This window comes from Aotus nancymaae, unplaced genomic scaffold (assembly GCF_030222135.1).
Source record: "Aotus nancymaae isolate 86718 unplaced genomic scaffold, 86718_ANA_hifiasm-v0.15.2.pri h1tg000004l, whole genome shotgun sequence".
Classification (NCBI taxonomy): Eukaryota; Metazoa; Chordata; class Mammalia; order Primates; family Aotidae; genus Aotus; species Aotus nancymaae.
The window spans coordinates 35,337,093-35,360,457 of record NW_026988415.1 but is presented as its reverse complement, the minus strand read 5'-3'; the positions used below and the strand labels follow the sequence as shown (position 1 = coordinate 35,360,457).

At 40.0% G+C, this 23,365-nt stretch overlaps 1 protein-coding gene and 1 long non-coding RNA gene across 2 annotated transcripts in view; one reads left to right on the top strand and one right to left on the bottom strand.

The window, feature by feature from the left end:
* LHFPL1 (LHFPL tetraspan subfamily member 1) overlaps positions 1 to 23,365 on the bottom strand; it is a 207,849-nt gene that overhangs the window by 148,930 nt on the left and 35,554 nt on the right. The window contains exon 4 of the mRNA XM_012451770.2: positions 12,076 to 12,258. Coding sequence (XP_012307193.1) covers positions 12,077 to 12,258 — 182 coding nt within the window. The 3' untranslated portion in view covers position 12,076. The remainder of the gene's footprint in view (positions 1 to 12,075; positions 12,259 to 23,365) is intronic.
* LOC135268697 (uncharacterized) lies at positions 3,358 to 4,198 on the top strand. The gene is made up of 2 exons (XR_010337066.1): positions 3,358 to 3,441; positions 3,914 to 4,198. It is a non-coding gene; the product is annotated as an uncharacterized LOC135268697 (long non-coding RNA).

The following is a 23,365-nucleotide window of genomic DNA, read 5'->3' as shown; positions in this document are numbered from 1 at the left end:
TCTTCCAAAGCATGAAATGAGGCTGTTTTCTGAAGATCCATTGTCTAATTTAAAACTGGACCCCCAAAGAAGAACACAATTGCCTTCAATCTCTTCCCTGAAATTTCATTAACTAGAGAAGATTAAAACTCCTGTCATAGAGAAAGAAACTGAAAATTAAACATCACACCTAGAATAGATCCCAAACTTTATCCCAACTGTTGTCTGTTCTCAAATCCCATTCATTTCCCAGAAATTATCATTTACTAACCATTGTCTGAACATTGAGTCCATTCATTCCCCCTAAAATCATTTACTCTAACAACCTTCATCTCCCCTTCCCCTATGAAGAAGGGAATACATGCTTCTGTAGCGCATTGGGTTATGGGGTAATCATTCTGTGATTCCCTTGTGCTACACACATTAACTAAATCTGTATGACTTTTTTTCATATTAATTTGCCTATTGTCAGTTCATTTTCGGTGAACTTTCATAGGATGAAGGGGAAAGATTTCCGTCTTTGCCCCTACACCAACATACCTGAGAAATTGTTCACTAAATGTTCACTGTATTAACCTACCTTCCTCAAACTCCCTTGTTGTTAGGTTGGGGCCACGTAGCTAGTTTTGACCGATGGGAGTGATGTATACCACTTCTAGGTCCAGGAGGTTAAGAACTGGTGCTCCTCATTCATCTTTCACTTTGCCCTTTGTTGTCTTAGATGGTATATATGAAGATGGTAGCATCACAGAAAGTGGGGAGCCTTAATCCCCAAGTAACTGCTTGGAAAAGAATCCCCATCAACCTGCATTAGACTTGGTGATATAAACTTTTGTTGTGTTGAGATCACTCAACCTTTGATTTTTCTTTTGTGACAGTTAGCAGTTACTGATCCTAATGTAGTTACTAACCTTCACAGAAATATCCAATTTGGACAGGATTTTTTTGCATGATTCCCACACACCCGCATATGACATTAAATGCATTTTTAATTGTATGAAAAGATTAATGGTGAAATGATATTGATACTATGGAAATTTATTTATATCATTTTGTTGGAGGCCACTTATTCCATAAAACAATGTAGTTAAATTTTAGACATTTTCCAGGATTCCCAACAAGATTACTGATTATTAGTATAAGGAATACATTCAGAATCTAATCATAAATGTTTTTAAACTGGATTGTGGTGATGGTTGTACAACTCTATGATTATACTGAGAATAAATTGATCATATGCTTAAAACAGGTAAATTTTATGATGTATAAAATATATGTTAAGAAGGTTGTTTAAAAAAAACAGTCATGGGCATTTTCAGAAATTTTTGTACATGTTTGCACATCAATCACAATTATTTCCAAATATACTTCAATGATTCTTAAGTACATAGCCATCAAGTAAGGTATGAGCTAAATAATGCAGCCTTATAATCAGGAGAGCTAAGGATAATATCCCTTGGCCCAAGAAGAAGTCTTGCCAATAGCACGTATACAGTGAGTTTGGGCATGGTTTCAGTTGGCAGGTCCCCAACAAGGTGGGGAGATGATGCAACATAAAAGATAGTACAGCAAGAGATAGTCCTCAGAACATGAAACACTTGGGAATCCTAAGAGAAAGCAGTTCTCATAGATTACTAATCTCTCACCTATATCATAAGAAGCAGAAGCCGTAGAGTTAGCTCCTGCTGAGACACAGAGTGATGACTAGAGGCAATTCTGAGCAGGGTCATCCTTAAGGAAAAGGGGCAAATAGCCCAAGGTTGCCTTTGGAATACATTTCTTCCCTTTTCTTCCCAAACCTCTGCCTGGGGTCCTCATGTTGCCCAACTGTCAAGGAGTAGAGGGAAATAAGATATCATATAATATTAAGCACAAGAAACTATTGGGAGCATATTAACCAATGAAGCTTATAACAAGTAGCTAGAATGAATGAGGCATAAACCAAAAGAATAACTCCGTAATAGTAAAAGTAGAGATGGAAATTACAAGCTGGTGTGGAAGATATTATTTTAGTAGAGCAGCCTTTCAAATACTCCTGAACTGATACCACATAGGCAACTGTCTATTTTGTAGTAGTAATAATAAGTAACTAATGTTTATTGAGCATTTACTATGTGTCAGACCCATGCTAAGTGTTTCGTATCATTACATTATTTAATACTCTCAACCAACATATGAGATGGGTATTATTATTCTCAGTCTATAAATCAGGAACAGAAAGTTTAAATAACCTGTTTGAGATTGCACAGCTAAGAAACAGTTTTTTGTCTATACCTTAACATTACAAAGTCCTCTGTACATTATTGAATAGTTCAACAGAGAAACAACATATCCAGAACAGAAAAGAAAAAAGCCTGACATAACTGAGTGCCTAGATGCCAGTTTCAACACCATGCCTATTCTCAGGTTTACTCCTGTTTAACCCTCAGTATAATCCTACATGACCATTAGTATTGTCCCTACTATAGATGAGTAAATAGTCTCATTCTTTCAACAAATGTTTACTGAGTGCCTATTTTGTGCCAGTAGGATGCCTGCACCAGAGCTGTCAACAAATAACGTTCATTACTTGCTTTTGTAGAATTTACATTTTACTGGGAGGGAGAGAGAAACAATAAATAAATGTGCCATGAAGAAAAATAAAACAATAAAGAAGGATAGGATTCCTTGTTTCCTTCCTCAAAAATAACCACTCTCCTGAATTTACTGTTTATTGTTTTATTATTTACTGTTTATTATGCCTGTTTGTATTACATACACATATATTACATATGTTCTGGCATATGAACATTGCATACTTCAGTTTTTCGTGTATTTCAGACCTAGTATCATACAAAAAAAAGAATTTACTCTTTTTCTCAGGTGTCTATGTCAGCTGGGGCAGCAATCATTCATGTATTTTCATTCTGAGGCTGAAACTGAAGGGATAGTCTCAAGTGAAATGTGCTTCTCATTGTGGAGGTCAGAAATTCCCAAAGGAACAAAATAAAAATACAATGCCTCTTAAGGCCTTGGCTCAGAATTCTTACATCATCAGTTCTATGCAAATATTCTACTCGACAAAGTGAATCTCATGGGCAAGGCATCAGTGGACTAGGAAACGATACGCTTTCAAAAGACATAGTGTAAGGAGGCATGAATACTTGAGAAACAAAAATATACTCCATAACAAATACGTAGTATTGTTTTATATGTTTTCAAACTTTATGGAAAAGGTATACTCTGAAGCCATTCTGCAACTTGCTTTACTCAACATTATGATTTTTAGATGTACTCACACATGTGACTCCAAGTCATTCATTTTAACTTCCATTAAATAAATATATCAAATTTATTTTTCTATTTCCCCACTGGTAAATATTTGACATTTTCTATTCCAGATATCAACGACATTGACAGTCATCATCATATACATCTTTGTCTGCTGTTGTGCTAGAGTTTCTCCACTGCAAATTCATAGAGGTGAAATTACATATACACCTACATCTTTATCTTTACAAGATATTGACAAAGTCTTCTCCAAAGTGTCTATACCAATTTATATTTGAGCCAGCAATTATGACAGTTCATATTATTTTTCCAATACTTGCTATAAATGGACTTTTACATTTTTACGAAACTTATGGATATAAAATTGTATCTTACTGTTACTTTAATTTGTATTTCCCTGAGTTTAGGTAGCTAAGCGTCCTATCAAGTTTCCGCTTAAGTTAATTACTCCATCATACACTTTGCCTGAGTTTTATTTTTATTAAGTTATTTATGTTTTCCTTATTGATTTGTAGCTCTTTAAATTGTTTTCATATTAATCCTTCGTTAGCTAAACCTTTATAAATATCTTCTCCCAGTCTGAGGCTTACCCTTTCATTTTGTTTATGACACTGTTCGTTAATGAGGCTTTTTAAAATATCAAATGTATCTTTTTTGATCACAGGTGCACCATTAGTTGGCTGGGAGTGCTGCCTCACTCCAGGATCCAGGCTGTTTTCAACAAGAGTATTTCTTGTCACCATGGAAGAGGGAAAGGAGATCTCTGGAAGAGCTCACACTGGCAAATAATAATACTCCAGCTTGGAAGTGGCACATATCACTGCTGCTCACAACCCACTAGCTATAACTAGTCACATGGCCCACTCCCAACAGAAGAGGATCGGAAAAGTCAAGCTGACCTTTTCATTAAACAGACGTTTTCAAATTTTAATGTAGTCAAGTGTGTCATTCTTTTGATTCATGGGCTGTGCCTTTTGTGTCTTTTTTTGAAGTTCCTTTCTATATTAAAGCCATAACAATATTTTTCTAGGTTACATTTTCACAGTTTGAATTGTTTCACATTTAGGTCATTAATTTATCTGGAATTAATTCTCATAAATAGAGTGTGTTAGGGATATAATTTTATTTTCCAAATAGATAATCTACTACCAGTATCATTTGTTGAATTTGTCTATCCTTCCCTCATTAATAATGCTATTTCTGTCATATCTATCTATTTTCCTTATAGTCATGAGGTGTTTCTTGATCCCCTATTCTGTTACATTTATCTATTTGTTCATCTCTTTGTCACTACTGCACTTGTTAATTGTTATAAATTTAAGTCTTGATAGCTGAACACAAATGTGAAGATGAGCATGTAAAGTTATACTAAAAAAGATAGAATATTTATTGGAACTACATTGAATTTATAAATTCATTCTGAAAAAAACTGACATGCTTTAAAAAAGATCTCAAGTCTTTTCCATTTGTGAAACCTATTTATGAATCATTTTTGTTTTTTCATGCACTTCAATGATGTTTTATAATTTTTATGCATCTTTTGTAAGACTTTGTCTTAGGTACCTTATATTTTTGTTTGCAATTGTAAGCTGAAATATGTTTGTTCTTTTTTGTGATTTAAACTAGAATGCTTCTAAAAAATTTTTTATTTAGTACAATGTTGGCTAAAGGTTTGATAGGTATCTGTTATCATAGTAGAATATTCCTTTTTAGTCCCAGTTTGCTAAGACTTTTTTGTCACTTAATGTCTTAGGGTTGTAATAGTAGACATAATAGAAGTGTGTAGATAAGGAATATATTTTGGAAGTAGACTTGTTAAGATTTGCACATGGATTGGAGGTAGCAGCCCAGGGAATGAAAAAAATCAGAGATTATTCCCAGGTTTTGGCAGAAGGGTTGGTGAGGTTGGAGGAGAGAATCAATAATTTCCTTTGGCACAGGTTAAATTTGAACAACATGACTATGTTTAGATCAGAGCATTATCAGCATGTAAATGAGATTACCTGGGGAGATTCTAGATATCGAGAGGAGCTATGTATTCTGGATGATCTCAACACTGGGAGGTTGAACATAGGCAGATGATCCAAAAAAAGGACGAGAAGGGTCACCCAAGGAGATAGAAGGGAAAACTCAGTAAGTATGGTACCTTTTAGTTAGTAAGATGGGGATGATTACAAGGAACACATTTAGGATTGGAAGATTTGGATCTTGGTTATGGATACGTACATTTTGTCAAGTCTACTAGACATCCAAGTAGAGATGTGGAGTAGGTGGTTGGACATTTGAGATTGAAGTTCAAAGAAGTCTGGCCTGGAGATATAAACTTAGGAGTCATCAGTTCTTAAGTCAGTGGTTGTCAATCTAGGCTGAACATTAAAATCATGTAATGCCTTACAAAATGTATATATATCCAAGCCCTACCCTAGGCCAATTAAATTAGAGCTTCTGAAAGTAGATATTGGCACTAGCAAATGATAACTGATTCTGGTTTGCAATCTAAGATGATAACCATTGGTATAGATCAGTGACTCTCAAATGTTAATGCAAATGAATCACTTAGGGATCTTGTTAAAATGCAGATTCTGATCCAGTAGGTCTTGAGTGGAGCCAAGATTCTAAGTTTCTAACAAATTCCCAATGTGATGCTGACACTTTTGGACCATGGCTCACACTTTGAATAGCAAGGGTATAGATAACATGTAAAGCCATGAGATTGGATGAACTCACCAAGGGGGTGGGTATAGACAAAGAAAACATGCAAGGATAGCTAGTTTTTCTCTCTAAATAGTTGAGAACGTGGTGTAAGCATCGAGAAGGGAAATTATTACATTTAACTAAGATTAGGGGTTTTTTGATAAATATATGGCAGAATTAAAAAAAGGAAAAGAGTAGAACATTTATGCAAGGGGTGATTACGATGATAAACTATGGACTCTAGTTACATAACTAGGATGGGGTCAAATAGTTGGTAGAGTGGGAATGTTAAAAATCATGAGATGAAAGAATAAGAACTGTTAGTCAGGAATGGGAGATTTGCAATCAGACCTTTAGTGATTGTGTGTTTATTGTTGATGTCAAGGGTGGGAGCTGCAAAGGTTGGGTAGAAAAAATTATTATCAGAGGTAAAGAAGTCAAAGAGTTTAGAGGCCAAGATATTGGAAGAGTGGTTCACATGGATATTGAAATTTCTAAAAGGATGAAAGAAATAAAAATAGAAAAGAGACTGAGCCAGGTGCTAAAGTCTTTATGAATGAGGGATGACTAGAGGGTCAGTAGATGATATCAAAAATAAAAAAAGGGTGGTATGGTCTAATGGCATCTAGAGATTCTGACTCAGTTGAGCTGGGATGGGACGAAAGCGTAACAATTTTTTAGAAGCTTCCCAGGAGATTCTAATGTCGACCAGAATTAAAAATCACTGTGTTAGAATAATAAATGCAAATTAAAATGAATGGGGCAACTGAATGATATACTCCTTCTATAGTTGCTGAGAATTGTGGAGCCAATAGCCAGTGATGTCTTAGAATTTTAGTAAACTCAGTTAACTGCCTTGCCCAAGGACACACAGCTAATAAATATTTGAGCTGAGATTCAAATCTTGATTTGTCTGACTCCAAAGCCTGGACCGACTTCACTTTACCATGTTGCCTAGGAGGGCAGTGTTTTGGTGCAAAAGAAACTAAGATATCTTCGAAAGAAGGTTGAGGTGCCCCAAATGAAATTCTAGTAAGCCACAGTGGAAGGAGACACTGTTTCTCTGGAGTGGTTCTGCTCTTTAGTTACCCTTTTTCCCTCTTGAACTTTCTACCAGCTTTGTTTCTCACCTGTAGTTTCTACCACCTCTTCTAAAGTAGCAGAGACACTACATGAAAGGGAGCCGACATCAGGGTCCTGCCCATGTGGATGCTGGCTGTTCCTGATTGCTCCCCCGCCCCCCGGCACAACTCCCAAGTACTGTTCTCTGGGCCTCCTTTCTGGAGGGGGAGGAAGGAGAATAATACAGCATTGCCATCAAAACCTAGCATTTTGTCTCCCTCTACTTCTGCATATCATAACAGCAGCTCTGTATAATGAAAATCTAAGTTATTTGTGTGCGCACATAGCAATTGTATATTTGCTGTTAACTTTGAGGACTCAGTGGAGGTTTGACAAGTTTAGAGAAGAGATCAACCCTGGGAAAGCCTAAATCTCAGAAGTAGATGAAAAAATGAAGCTTAAAATGGATTTCTCTACATCTAAGAGAGAGGCTAGTAACGAATATCTTTCAACTCCAGCCCCACTCCAGCTCAGAAAATGCTCTTTAACCAAGGGCACAAGGTGGCTCTGACTCTTTGGAAGGGTTCTGCCTGCTGTCTACTAAGAAAGCTTTACTGGGTATGGCTGGAGATTGATTGTGAGTTCTAGAAATAGCACATCTTTCCTCTCAAGTCACCAAGTAGGATGGCTTCCATCTTTTACAAAATATATTCAGTATTAGTTTTCTTGAAACTTCCATCATTCCCATCACCAGGCTTCCTTCGGACCAAATACAATCTTGAAACTACTTTACAGATAGTATAAATATTTCTACAGAGCGTGAATTTAAGACTCTGAAGAAAGTGTCCCCATCACATATTGAAGGAGCTGGACCTTTCCTTAGTGAAACTTGTTTAACAAATTTATAAAGCCTCTGCTTCCCAGAAGCTTCCTCATTCCCTCATCCTCACAGGGTTTTCCCTCATCCAGCCAAGCCTTCATATTGTCATCTACTCTTGCATAAGCCGGAACTCATTTCCCAGAGACCAGAACCTTTCCATCTTGGCTCAGGTCACATGCTCCTGCAAAGCAGAACCCACTGCCTAGAAGTCGCTAGCAGCTGTAAGTTAATGAAGGCAGGTACTCCTCTGAGAGCAGAGGTACTGAGGTGTGAATTAGAGAGACAGCATCACTGAAGACATGCTCCAGTGACTTAACACTTGCTAGCCCAGGTGTAGAAATTTTAATCCTCTAGACACAAAAGCATGCCAATTGGGTACTTGCTGTCCATTTGACATTCTTTTCTGAAAGGACTATCTTGCAAAATGGGCTCCTGTGAAATACTAAATTGAATGTGAGTTAGTCCAGATGAATCACCTCCTACCTCTCACCCCCTCCCCAAGATCTAAGTGGTTCCAAGGCCACAATGGACCCATAGTTAGGCACTCAGCCTGCATGCCCAGGCAACGAATATGACAGCCAGCCAGGCATCGGACGAACTGTGGTGTCTCTTAGGTTCTCACTTCACTCATTCAGCCTCCACCTGACCCATGGGCTCTCCTTCCTCTCTGTGCAATGGCAGCCCAAAGAGGCAGACTTAGCTTCTCACAGTTTGCTCCAGGCCATGGGGAAAAGAACCTAGTCTTGTCAGACATCTATGTAAAAACAAGGCCTGGCAGGAAAGAAAGCAGACATGGGCAAGGAGGAATTTAAATTCAAATTGAACATGGGGCTAGATCCCTCTTTGAATATAAGCCCCTGCAGGCCTGGTTTCCTCACAGAAAAAAAAAACTCATTTAAATCCAGTTTCATTTCATTGGAAAAGAGGAGAAAACATTCCAACTTACTTCAACCTGCAACTAACTCCTACAAGGTGGCAGTTATTTAAAGTGTTATTTCAAATTAGCCCCTTCCTCTTCAGTCTTCTTTCCAGGGTCCAATTATTTCACAGTGTGTTTAGGTATCTGGGCCATGGAAGAAAGCAAAGCATATACTTCCTGGGAAGCAGTGAAAAAGGCAATGGCATTGTCTGGTGGCTAAGAGCACTCACTGAACTGTTATTTTCCATTGGCCCCTCATACCTCCAAGCTTCACTCTCCACCCTTCCCTGCCATGCTCTGTGCCAAAGAAGTCTGACCTCAATGTGCTATAGCAACAGGCTTCTTTGCCAGCTGGCATATAGCTGGGTCTGGCTAATGATGGGCACTAGCAGGAGATCAAAAAGTGGAAAGAGAGTGAGATACGGGTGTTCATTCCCCTCGCTCTCTCTCCTTACTGTGCTGCATTTGTGCGGAGACTACATTGTGCTACCTGAAGCAACAGTTCCTGTGAGGCAGCCCCTCTTATAGATGTGCAGTTCTTGCTGGGTGCCAATAACACTGTTTCTTCCCTTTGTCCTTTCAGTCTTAAGAGTAATAACAGCTCCTTACTGTTCATAGCCCTTTTATGCTTCACCATCACTGGTAAGTTCCCTTAATCCTGAACACACCATCATAAATTGTCCCTTCCCTAAGCTCATTTCAGTTAAACTCCTTGAGTATACCATCTGTTTCTTGGCAGGATTCTGACTAATACACTCACTCTGACAAAGTCTATCCTACAGAATTGCAGAAGGTTGCCTAGCCCAAGAAGAGAGATCGCCTGATCCAACCACCTTTTCTGAAGTGAGTGATCTGCCTTTTCTCAAATATTTGACATATTATCTATACAGTGGGTCCTCCTAAATTAAAGTTACATTATTGTGTCTACACAATAAAACTGAGGTTTAAGCTAGTTTCATTTTTTGTTTTAGCTGTCCTTAGTCATCTTTCTTAAAGAAAGGAGGTGCTGCAAAGACATTACATTGCTTCCTTCCCAGTGAGGTATGTTCAAGTTGGCCTTACCTTAAACACTTAATGCAGTTCCATGAGGGAGATAATACTCGACATGAATTCAATCACCAGTTCCCTACCACCTATTTTTCATCTTGCATTTGCCATCTTGATGATAGGAATCACCCACATACCAGAGTGGTCATCCCAAAATTTTCATTTGCCATTACCTACACATATCCATTAGACAATAAATCCTGTGGCATCTACTTCCTAAATATCTTCTTTCAAATTCATCCATCTGCTCTGGCTTCACAATCACTCTTCCTGCAGGCCTTGATCATTTTATACCTAGATTATTGATATAGTTCTAGTTCTCCTTTTATTTTCCTTCATTCTCCTCACTTCAGCCAAACTTATCTTTGAAAACTTTCATGTCACTTCCCTTTCAATGACCCTTCTTTAGGATAAAATCCAAATGCCTTATTCTGGCATAAAAGGTCCCACAGAATCTGGCTACTGCTTCCCTTTTCAACTTCAGCTTTTGCCACCTCTCTTTTTACACCCATCTGTCATTCTCATGCTGTCTCCATGACTTGGCTGCCATCACTGCTTGTCTCATGCACCCTTTACCTTGGCTGGCAAAGCTCCTGCTACTCATCTCTCAGACCCATCTTAGGTATCTTCTTTGCTAGAATGCTTTCCTATGAACCCCTTCACACCCACCAAGTTGGTTTAATGGCTTCTCTGTGATCCTTTAGCTACTCTTCTTCTCTTTTCTAGCACTTAATATACTGACAAGTACTTTTTGACATGTCTCTCAATACCTCACCACTATCCCCTTTAAGGTGAAAAACTGTCTTTGTCCTTTTATCCCCAGGATAAAATGGCACAGAATGTGTCATACAGTAAGATACTGAAGAAATGTTTTCTGAATGAGTGATTCAATGAATGAATCAACTATAAATGGAGGAATCATTTAAATTCACTTACCTATGTAAAGGCAATATAAGAACTCTGACCCCTCCTGGGATGGCATATAACTTATGAAGCCCATTTTTTCTATTTCTATCCTTCTAGGTAGGGCTGTACCAAAACCATGCTGGAATGATTAAGAATAGAAACAGATGAGTTGGCCTTTTGAATCACGCGCCCTCCCCATTCTAAAGCTGTAGTTATGGAACAACAGAGCTGGCCTGAATTAACTGAGGTGGAGGGGAGGAGTGAGACAAATTCTGCCCCCAGGAGACACCAAGTTCTACACTATCCATCAACCTTGAGCACAGATTGGGTGGAGTCCAGGCCTAAAAATACATCAGCCCTAGGTGACATCAGGGCTGTGTTCTTTTGTGGCTAACTCACCCCAGACGGAGGAGAGATCATTTGACGAACAGTCTTTGAAACAGGCAGAGGAACTTGTGTCACATTAGGACTGACTATAGGGGGTAAAAGGCCACCGTGGATTTCCTAGTCAATAAAAATGAACTCTGATAGAAATTTCAATAAGTATCTAGCAGAAACATCCTTGTCACTGACACCATGAATTTAAATCTATTGAGTGCCCCACAAACACTAGTCTACTCTCAGAACATTTTATGAACACCATTTCTGTATCGCTAAAGGATTAGGGAATATTTGCTGCTATATATTTTTTGCTCATCACCCAGCCAGAATACAAAGTGAACTCCTATGAATATTCTAAAGCATAATGAGCAAGGGGCTCCAAGCTAAACGCAAGCATCCTTGATTAATGTTTTCCCCACTGAGAGTCACCCTCCCCCAAGCTTCCCCACAACCGGGGTGGGGGGGGAAGAAAAGCAGGAGAGAAAAAGAGTCAGGGTATACTCCTGATAGCATCACAAAAATTGAGCAGTGGTACTCCAGAGATGTTCGGGGGTGGCAACAAATGACGGAATGAGCTGTGTGAATGGAGTGGTAGGAACCAGCTCTACCCATCTCGTGCTCCCTCCCTGCACAACGATTCTTACCCAGCCTTAGCTTTAGATCCTATTTTGCATAAAGGAGTACTTTGAGTCTTTGGGTTGGCAGGTACTCGCCAGTTGGATAAGTGTCTGACAATGTTTGCTCTAGATGAATTTTATAAACAGCCAGTGACCTACTGGCTTAAAGATATGTGAAAATGAATGACAATTATGTTAAAAAGCATGCAAACACTAGGCTAGACTTCTGGCAGTTAGATGACAAGTAGTCTAATCCTTAGTACCTCTTTTCAGGTCTCTCTTTCCTCCCCTTTCCCACCCTCTCCAATCTTCTTTCAAACCTCAAGGTTTGAGGCAGCGGTCAAGCTCCATAGCATAAGAATTGGTATTCCTCATGATGCTCTCCACCAACATGACAGGCTTGGGGTTTCTTCCAGCAAAGCAAGAGAGCCAGGTACAGATCAACATGGCTGCAGCTGCTCCACCTCCAGCACAGTAATAGGCCCAGCCAAGCCGACAGGTACCTGTGAGAACAGGGACAGATACATGAGGATGGCGTTGTCTTCTCATATTTTTTTCTTTGGTAAGGAACTATAGAAATGATTCCAGAAAGTACAGTTTTTATACATTCTGTTTGGGATGCTATGATTAGGGTGAGAATAGGAAATGGTGAATACCCCTGGGCTTCCTATTTTCTTCTTTCCTTCTGTGCTAACTACTGATCTTTGCCTTATCAAGAGGTTGTAAGATTTTATTTTTTGTTAGAATAAGAGCCTGGGGGTGGTATGGGTGGCAATGTTAATGACAATGATGACAAGAACAACTTGATAAGATGTCAAGAATTATGCTAAGCTCTTTAAACTATACCTCATTAATCATTACAGTAATTATATGAGATAGGTACTCTTATTATCCCTGTTTTACAAAGGAAGAGGCAACTGAGGCACACAGAGCTACAGAAGATGAGGCAACTGAAAACCACACAGCCGGCAAGTGGTAAAGATATAAATGCTGACTCATCATGACTCCAAAACTCCACACTTTTAACCACAGTGATAGAATACTGTACATGGGCTGGTTGCAATAGGTCACATCCTGCATCATCAGGAGATTAGACAGGTAAAATAAAATCAATTCCCTCTTACAACATGTCTAGCCTTTCAACAACTAGGAAAGAAATATGCATTGGAATCAAAGCCAAGCTTCAAAGTAGGTAGTTTTCCCTTTAAAAGGTAATAGAAAAGGTCACCTGCTCAAAAAATATCCACCCCGCCACGTGCTATTCCATCAGAGACAGATTCCTTTGTCTGAAAGATTTGTGACTTTTTAGCCATCCTTTAGAAAATGTCAATGCCTAGAGAAACAAGAGCTATTACTTTCCAAGGTATCAAAGTAACTAACTGCTAAAATAAAGTGCTTAAGCAAACAGGACTCCAGAAATTATGGTAGCATCCCAGTGATACAAAATTGCAGAGAGGCCCTTAGAAGAGAGGTAGTCAGCAACTTTCACCTACCTCTAAGTCTTGAAGAAAGTTAATCCTGACTACAGTCAGCAGAGGATGTCAAGATTGATCTGTATGATCATTTATTTTTAAAAGGCTAAATTCAAATAACCAATTATTTATTTGCCCATAGTATTCAGTGAGCTTTACTGCTTTTGATTGATTAGTTTGTGTATCATAGAAAGAGTCTAAGATGGCTCCAAGCTAGGCTGCTTTGCTTTCCCATTCAGGCCAGTCTATCACCAAATTTCCCGTCTCAGAAATAAAATAGTCTACCACCAAGTCATGTCTCATGCTGCTTCTCCTGCCAGAAACGTCTTCTCTCCTCTTATTCACCAACTTATATCTTCCTCAGAACACATCCAGAACTTGGCACCTGCTTTAAGCCCTCCCTAAATTCACTCCAGTGGGCTCAAGTCACCTCAACCAAGTAGCCCTCCAGGAATGTATCTGTATACTCCATATACAAATATGCCACTGGACAAAATATTGAGAGAAAGATTTCAATTTCCAATTTTTTTTTTATCTGCCCTTTTCTCTCTTCCAGATTGTTGGCTCAATAGTACAGATGCATTTGTTTCTTTTCTAGATTATACTTTCATGTGCTCCATCCACAGTGGATACCATTTCAGTATGTGTGATTTCGCCTAACAGTACTTCAAAGCTGAGTACATTGGCATTTTCAACCCTTAACACCTAAAACTATGGCTTAAATTTTGAATTAAAGTTGTAAAACCAGCAAATACAGTATTTTATTTCTTTATGGAATGTGCCCTGATCCCTTAAGGCTTATGCACATTCTGTTTCCTTTGTCTAAAACGTTTACTGCATGTCCACGTGTACACCCATACTTTCCAGTACTCTCTTTACTTAGTCAACGTTTAATAATTCTTCAGAACTCAACTTAATCATTAACTCTTCAGTGAACTTTTCCCTGACCTTTCTAAGTCAACTTCCCACATCAGAGACTCATAGTACCGTGTATCCTTCCTCTCTACTTGAATGAATGAATGGATCCCTTATCCCCTATTATGATCAGTGTCAAGTGTTACAGTCCTTCAGAGGAAACAGTACTTTACCAAGAGACCTGGGCAGTCACGTAAGTTCCGGAATGCCTACGGTCCCACCCAAAATCATGGTAAAAGCCCAATTACAGCAGCTGTGAAAATAGTGCAAACCTCAGAGAGAGGGAAAATTTGAAAGAGGAGCCTCCTTTGAGAAAGGAGCTCAATTATCTCCAAAGTAGTCTAAACATGAACAATGGTGAACTCTGAAGACAGTAAACTGAAGAATACCATATAGAGACAAGCAGCCTATAGAGCTGTATCGCCTCGTTGTTGCTCCTCCCCCTAGACACACACACATACACACACCCTTGTTCACATATTCAAAGTAGGCAGTTTTAAACAATGTTTTGAAATTCACAGAGTGAAAACTCTAGAGACTGGAAAACCTTCAACTTCTGCCATCACTGGGAGGAAGACTGCAGACTTCATTGCACCCACTTCACAAACTATAATATGAGACTGGTGATAGCCCTGGGAACTCTCTCAGAAGCAGAGGTAGAGGCAGAAGTCCAGACCAAATCTTTTTACTCCCAATCCAGTGCTCTGCTCTCTGCAGACTTTTTCATCACACCTGAAAGTATTTTCCACTTACAGGGCCCTTCACCTGTAAGCCCTAAGGAGGGGCCTTCTAGATCAAGTTGTAATAGACTCACCCAAGCTTCCCTTCTAACTCCTCCAACAAAAATCTCCTGTACTCACCTGGCAGAGCAGACGAGAGCCAGCTGTGTGTGGGCTCATTGCCAAGCAACTTCATCCTCCCCAGCTTACTCCAAATGTAGTCTAGACAAGGCATCAGAAAGTCTCTTTCTATTTCTTCAGTTGCCTGTCAGGTCATCTCCTCATTTGAGTAGCAAGGATGTTTCTATTAGGTACATGCACCCTGGGATCAGAGAAAGACTCATTTCTCTGAATGAAGAGAATAAATGCATAGCATGCCATTACCCCAAAGCCCTAGGCAAAGCTGACAGATTGGTCGGCTCCAAAGTGAAGAGCTGACTAGAAAGGTCCCAGTAGACCTCAATGAAGTCAGAACCAGGTATCACTGGGCTAGAAGCCAATGCTAAAGTGAGTGCTCCTATTGCCATCTCAAGTGCCTTGTGAATTCCCTCTCGCAGAGATTCCTGTAAGACCTCTGAAGACATCTAAGCCCCAGGCTGCTGTCATAAAGGAAACTAAGGAGAAAGAGAGGAAATACATCTTCCATTCACATCCCTCCCACAACTCTGTTATCTACCAGAGGAAAGAAAGAGATTATATCATTGGCATTGTAAAAGAAAAAGATAAGGCAGACCTTTTAAGAACTACCTTGCCACTTGGAAAGCCACTGTCAGCACTCAGTAACTCCACAGAAAACTTGCATGCTGGTCTGATGGCCCACTGAGGAAACCTTCTACCGAAGGGTGCAAAAGTAGGGAGCAGGTGCCAATGAGTTGCCATACTTTGCCTCTAGTCCTGCCTTTTAGCGAAGTCCCACAGACCATCATCAGTTCCTAAATCCCATTATTTAAACTACTATTGATCATTATTTTCATCTGACAAATATGTATTGAGTACCGACTATATGCTAGGCATTTTTAATACACAGTCTCATTTAATTCTCACAACAGCCATGATTATTTTCATTTATTGCTCAGGGAACTGAATTTCAGAAAGGTAAATGACTTGGCCCACTTAGAAGTGTCCGAATTGCAATTTGACTGCCAGAACTAACTCGAAGTTCATAATCGTCCATTTCAACCATGCTGGGAGAATAAAACCAAGGACACAAATTACTATAGTCCAAGTCTTACAAGAATGTACAATGCCTTCAGCCAATCACTTCACCTTTCTGGACCTCAGTTTCCTTTACTTTTAGTGGAAGGATTTACTGAAGAGAATTCTAAAAGCCCCTTCCAGTTCAAATTTTCTACAGTACTGTGAATATGATAAGTTCTTTAAGAGATATATGTGTAAAATACTATAGGAATATCCAGGGAAGGAAGAATTATCCACAGCTGGGAAAATTTGAGCTCAGGTAAGTCTTTGTAGATCCTACATTTCAACTTGGCTTTAGTAGTGGGAAGTGGGCATTCTAGGCAGAGAGAGTGGTTGGCATGAGCAAAGTTATGTGAGTGAGAAAGCACATGACATGTTTCAGAGACAGCATAACTTTCAGAGTTGTTTCCAAAAAGAACTATAGCTGGCAAAATAATAAACTAAATATACATCAGGAGAGGCCACAAAATCTGTCATCTTTCCAACAAGCAGTGGGAAACAATGGAAAGTTTGTGAGCAAGGAATGATATGCTAGAGCAACGTTTCTCAGCCTTGGTGGTACTGACATTTTAGGTTGGACATTTATTAGGTGTGGGAGGCAGGGACAGGGGGCGGTTTCCCTGTACCTTGTAACACCCTGGCTTCTACCTACTAGGTGTCTATAGCAACTTATTCGTCCTCCCCACCAAGTTGTGAAAACCAGAAATGTCACCAGACATTGCCAAATGTCCCCTGGTGTGAGGGGAGGTTGCTTACCATTGAGAACCACTAAGTTTGAGTTACTGTTTGGAAATGTTAACCTGAAAGGTCTGTGTCAAATAGATTGGAGGCACATGGAGAATACAGGCAGAAAGAGTTAACCAGAGGCCAGGGACACCGCTACACATCTAACAATACATAAACTAGTTCCCTGCAACAAAAAGTAATATGGCCAAAAAGTGTCGATGTTGTCTAGGTTGAGCAATCCTCATGTAGACAAACAGCCGATATTTACACTTTAAATTCTCTTCAACTTCTTGACCTGGGAAGCAGACTGGGAATGAGGCATGGTCAATTTTGAGCATTCTGGTATGTTACCCCCTGGAAGGCAAGGGAAGCTCAAGGAGAGGGATCTCACAAGGTATTGAGGAGGAGGCACTGATTCCCTGGGAGTAAGGAGACTGATAAACATTTGAATAAATGTTTTAAGTCCACCAGGTCTCAGCTTTTTAACCCTTAAAATGGGGGGAAAAATTAAGTACCTGCCTAAAGACAGCACATTAGGACCAGATGCGTTTTTGAAATCTCTTGAGAAACAGCAGACTAATTGCTTCCTTCCCTTCAGATTAAATGCACTGACTCTACTTCCATGCTAGAATTGTTTAAAAGTCTGTGTCCTTAGAAGATACTGCAGGGAGATGACATCACACCTAGAAATTTTCTCTATATCCATGCATGGGTGTCTGTGAAGAGAAAGATCGGGTGGCAGGATAGGGGGAGAAAAGAGGTTCTAACTGCAAATTAGCTTTATGCAAAGCTTCTGGATGAGCCCTGAGATAAGCCTATTCCTTTTTCTGCTCTTCTGTATCATTTCTAACGCTGTATCTGTGAGTCACTCAATTCCAGTGTTGATTTTCCTGTAACAGAATCCCTCATACAAGTTATTAAATCATCACTCAGCAGTGCGCCTGACATTTAAATCAAGACACGTTGCTTTCATTCCAAGTTGCAAATCAAATTGGTTTGGAATTTGACTCTGTTTCCTTTGATTCAGCACTATATTATGTTTTACAGCTCACTGTTTAGAGATAAATTGTCACTGGCGGCCACTTAAACTGACCACCCTCCATAGAGCTCCAGTCCCATGCCCTTCAGGGTTGTGGTGTCTGGCCATTTGTCAATGGGTCATGATGAGCTATGGGGAGTTAGCCCCAAACCAATGCTTGTGGTGGGACCTAGCACTGGTGTGAGCATCAAAATTATGGACCAGAGTGAGACAGAATCTGATAGAGTGGCTCCCTCATTCAGGGGGCATGTGCAGAATGCCAGCTTAGAAGCCAAGAATGGTAGAGAGTGAATTCAAAAAAGGAGTTCTGTTTGGAGGAAGAAGGAAACAATGTCGAAAAGAAAAGACATAAAAAGAGAGTAGGGTAAATCTGTCTTTTGAGTTAGCTGAGTCTTCTCTTTCAGAGAATCATCTGATGACATTCCAGGCTCCTGAAAGTTTGGAGGAAGAGTCAGGGAAGCAGGGATATAGCAAGCCCATAATGAAAACTAACACCTCCAAAACTGAATAGGGCTAGATGAAATGTAATGGAACTTTCAGATATATGAAGGTTTAATTTGACATAAGTGTTGCCAACAGCCAAGTTCTGAGAACTGCTACTGTAGAAGGGAAAAACAGACATCCTAGGACCCAGGATTATGGTAAGAAGTGTTGGATATTGTTATGTCAGAGGAGAGGCTCATTAGGATGGGGTAAGAATTGTGAAGTAGTTTGGAGTTTCAGGGTCAGGTAAGAAGAGATAAATCCATTTGGACAATGTGAATAGTTCAAGGGTGTAGAAAGAGGGTTGTATTCCATTAGAAAGATGAGATCCAAATTCTAGGAATTATTGGAATCGGGAGACTGGAGGGCATTTCAGGTAAGGGGCAAAAAGAACAATATTAGCATTTGTTTTTTTCATCTAGTATACTCCAATCATCAGGAAGTTTGAGAGACACTGCTGTGGCTTTAGATAGGCAAAATAAGGGAAAGAATGACACCAAGGATAGAGAAGAACCTAAAATGGGAACCTGCATATTATCCTCAACTTTACCACCATTGTAGAGGAACAGGACAGATATGCAGAGAAGTCTGCTTGGGAGCTAACTGGGGGCCTTGATGGCTTCCACAGGCTTCCTCATATCAAGCCAGGCAACCTACACTGGCCCTGAGGACAAAACCTTCATCTACAGAGAAGCACCTAGGAATCCTTTGGAATTTGATAGAGTAGGGAGTGAGGGGACAGAGTAGAAAGAGATCAAAGTAGAGAAAGAGACTAAAGGAGAGTCAATGGGATGGGTGGAAGATAAGAACACAAGAGATAGCGACCATGGCACATGGAGACTGATGGCTAGGGAGGGTTAAGCTTTTACAGACCTCTTCCTATTGAGGGTATTATTTTTTCCAAAGCGAACCCAGTTCTGGAAAGCCAGCTGTTATTCTCATCACTGTGGCACCATCTAAAGTCATGAAAGCAGGTAACAATCCATCTCCCAAACTACTGTTTGGTGCAAATGGTAGGTTAAGGGAGGGAGTGGTGGTTGCTGTTTGCTAACTCAACATATTTTTGCCATGGGGACCTGAATTTTATGTTGGCAGGAGAAGTAGGGGTTTGGAAGGAGCTGGTGGTCCCATCTGTTCAGAGACATACTGCTGACTTTAGGGTCTTTATAGGTAGCAACATAAAAACATTTTTAATGCAGCCAAGCTAAATGAGCAGATAACTTTCTCTGCTAGGTTCAGCAAACACAGATGAATAATCCACAAAGATAAAGCAAAGCCAAAGAATTCAAGAGCAATTGCCAAACACCCTACCACCCCCACCACGGCCCCCAGTAAAAAGACAGCCAAAGCTATGAGAGCATCTTTCTTCTCACTCTCCAAGCTGGGCGTGAGTGTCAACAGCAGCCCAAATTGGAGGCCCAGAACCTACTGAAGATTCCAGAAGCCTGCCAGGCTCCTTTGCCAGAGAAGAAGAATTTTAAAAACCCACTGAAAACTTCAATTGTTCAGGTAAATATGTTATTGTGAGTAGCCACTGACTCTTTGGTCCACTCAGGTCTGCTGGAGGAGTATGACATTCTGAGTTTTCAATTTCATCATGGTTCAACCCAATGTTCCAAAGGGTAAGGGAAGACCAGGGCACTTGTTAGAAAGTCCATGGGAGTACTCAAAAAGAGCCAAGTCCTCATGATGAAGAAATGCCCTGATTTGGCTGATTTTTCTTTTCCCTCTCACATACTTCTGCCAGAAAAATTGAGTGCTTTGATTAAAATCTTCCTTGCCACTATTGAGCATTAGCTTCCAACCTTTCCTCATGTTTTGCCAACCTATATTGCTTATTTATATCATTTTTCATATAGCTATCCTGAGTTTAACCACCCTGCTCATCCTCCATGTCTCAGGCCAAGTTAAATTGTGCTTCTAGGTCTTTCTCCAGATTTACCTTTAGCTGCCTCTGAAAAACACTTCTGTGTCACCCCGTGTTGCCTTTTGTACAGCACATCAGCTACACCTGGAGCAGCTTCTTAGAAGAGCTTTGGGCACTCTCCTAAAGGAGACAAGTTAAAACCCATCTTACCAAATATTGGATGTATGGGATTCAGCCCAAGCTCTTGAGGACACTTAGCCTCTATGAAATTGGTTCCTTTCCCTTAACATCTGCTCAATAAACCTCTGCTGGCTTCCACTTAAACTTCCTCAGCTAAATAAGTCAGTTACTGGAATAGTAATAGCTACTATTGGCTAAATGCTTCTATATGTCAGTCACTATAGTAAGCTCTAAAAACATTGAACTAGATGAGTGAAAAGAGCCAGAGGCAGAAGTGGGACAAGGAAACAGACTATTAGTGTGACAAGTGCTACAGTATGGACTGCTACAAGGATATAGGTGAAGGATATCAAGTCCAGTTGAAAGGGGCTGGGAAGGTTTCAGGGAAACATAAGAAGTTAGCCAGGTAAGGAAGGGAAGAAGGGTATTCCCAGCAAAGGGAGTAACACATGCAAAGTTGGAAAGGGATGGGGGAACATGGCATTTTTGAGGTGGCTGGGCAAGAGAAGAAGATAGGGTGGTGATGGAAGTGATAGCCAGATTCCCTGTAGGCCTTGCTAAAGAATCTGGACTTATCTTGAAGGCAATAGGGAACCACTGCTAAAGAAGGATGACATCAGATTTGCATTTTAGAAATGTCAGTTTGTCCACAGAATGAGAGATAGATAAAGGGGTTGACGTGCAGTAGCTTTGTGGAACAGGGAGAGAGAATTAGGGGATATTTTCCAAAATCTAGATGAGAATTTATATAAAGAGAAGGAAAATAGATTCTAGAGTTCTCATTGTGTGCCTTAGCATAACAACAGTAATTTACTCCTTCTGACGACACTACACATTTGTGATTGACATCATTATGGCTGCTTTTGTTAGATTCCATCTCTCTGTGTGTGTGTGTGTGTGTGTGTGTGTGTGTGTGTGTGTGTATCATATCTCCTCAAATAAATTACAGGCTTCTTGAAGACTATATCCTTAAATTCTTTGTAGTTTTTACAATGCCTTATTCAGCATCTTGAATACAGTGAATGTCCAGAATATGCTTATTAAGTGACTATTATTAATTTTTGACATAATCCTCAAAATATTCAAGAATGCTAGAAAGCCAGACGCAGTGAGCTGACTAACCTGAGGACTCAGAAGTTCATGTTCCCTCATTCTAGCCATTAAATTAGCCCCATACCAGCAATGCCAGTTTTGAACATTAGCTATTTCCATCCATGCTTTATCAGCCAATGGATATACACTCTAGAGACTTTTCCAGGGTTCAAGGTTCCTGGGTAATGACAAATGCCACAAAAAATACCACCCAATATGAGTTTAGTACTTTATCATTTTTAAGGTATTCTGTAATCCATTATCACATTTATTTATTTTTCCTTTGTTTTATTCATATGTCAAGTCCCAGCCAGAGTCAGGAATTATAGAGGAAAGAATCAAGCAGCCAGATAAAGTGTCTGACCAAGGTCCCTACTTAGAGAATACAGAGACTGAGCCCAGGTCTGTGTGTGCTCAGGAAGTCAGTGTGGTACAGGGAGAAGAGTCTGGGATGAGAGTTACAGGGAACTGTGCTGGAAATCATGTCCTTTCGTAAAATGAACCTCTGAGGCAAGCTGTTTATCCTTTCTGTGTTTCAGCTTTTCCATGATTAAATGGAATTGATATCACCTATCTCACAGAGCAGCTGTGAAGGTCAAAAAGGTGACACATACAAAGCACTTAGCACCATGCCTAGAATAATTAATACTTCTCATATCCTCTTTCTCTCAGCTAAACACATTGCCAACTGGTCCACTAGCTCCCAAAAGTGTCTGAGAGAGCTGTAAAATACAGATTCCTAGGCTCCACTCCAGATCTACAAAATTAGGATGTCTGGGGAAAAGGCCCTGATGATTCTGATGTACAGCTCCATGGGGAACCACTGGATATGACGATATCATGAGCCCACATCAGTCTAACTTTTAGGGGAGAAGCAAGAGGAATCGAATTTATTGGAAACCTACACTGTTGCTCAATGCAGTGCTAGGGACTTTCACTTGAAAGATACGTTTGTCTCTTTCTCATAATTTGTCACAGTTCACCCGGGTGAGGCTTGGTGACAATGATTTGAAAACGTCATATGACATAGAATACAGATATTATATTTCCACCCCCGTAACTCTAGCTTTGCCAGGGAATTGCTCCTAGGATTACAGTTGTCCCTAGTTTTCCTTCTGATTCCTGCCTTTGAAACCCATTTCACTTCATTAAAATACCTTCAATATTGTCCAATCTATACTAATAACAATAGTAATACTAGCAGTTAATGCCAGGCCAAGTGGCTCATGCCTGTAATCGTAGCTCTTTGGGAAGCTGAGGTGGGCAGCTTACTCGAGTCCAGGAACTCAAGACCAGCTTCAGCAACATGGTGAAGCCCATCTCAACAAAAAATACAAAAAATTATCTGGGTGTGGTGGTGCATTCCTGTAGTCCTAGCTTCTTGGGAGGCTAAGGTAGGAGGATCACTTGAGGCCAGGAAGTCAAGGCTGCAGTGAGCCATGATAGTACCACTGCACTCCAGCCTGGGTAACAGAACATGACTCTGTCTAAAAATAATAATATCAGTTATCGTTAACATTTAGTGGGTGCAGGTCCTGCTCTGCTAAATGTGTTAGCTACACAATTTTATATCATCCCCATGAGAGCCCTGTGAGATGGGTACTACAGTATTGGCATTCCCATTTAAAAATGAGTTCTGTTTTTAAACAAAGGCTTCGGATACAGTATTCAATAGACAAAGAAAGATAAACAATAAAGGGGAAAGGGGAAAGGGAAGCCAATACCAAGGTTTATAGAAGAAATTCCAGTGGAAGAAACAGAAGCAAGGAATTAAGTGTGATTCACATTCTTTGATCTAACGACAAGAGGCAGGACTGAGAAAGCAGCAGAGAATGAATTCACCTGGCTTTACTGCCATCGTGTGGTCGTCTGATGCATAGACACCTGGCTCACAATTCTGCATTCATTTTTCCAGTCACT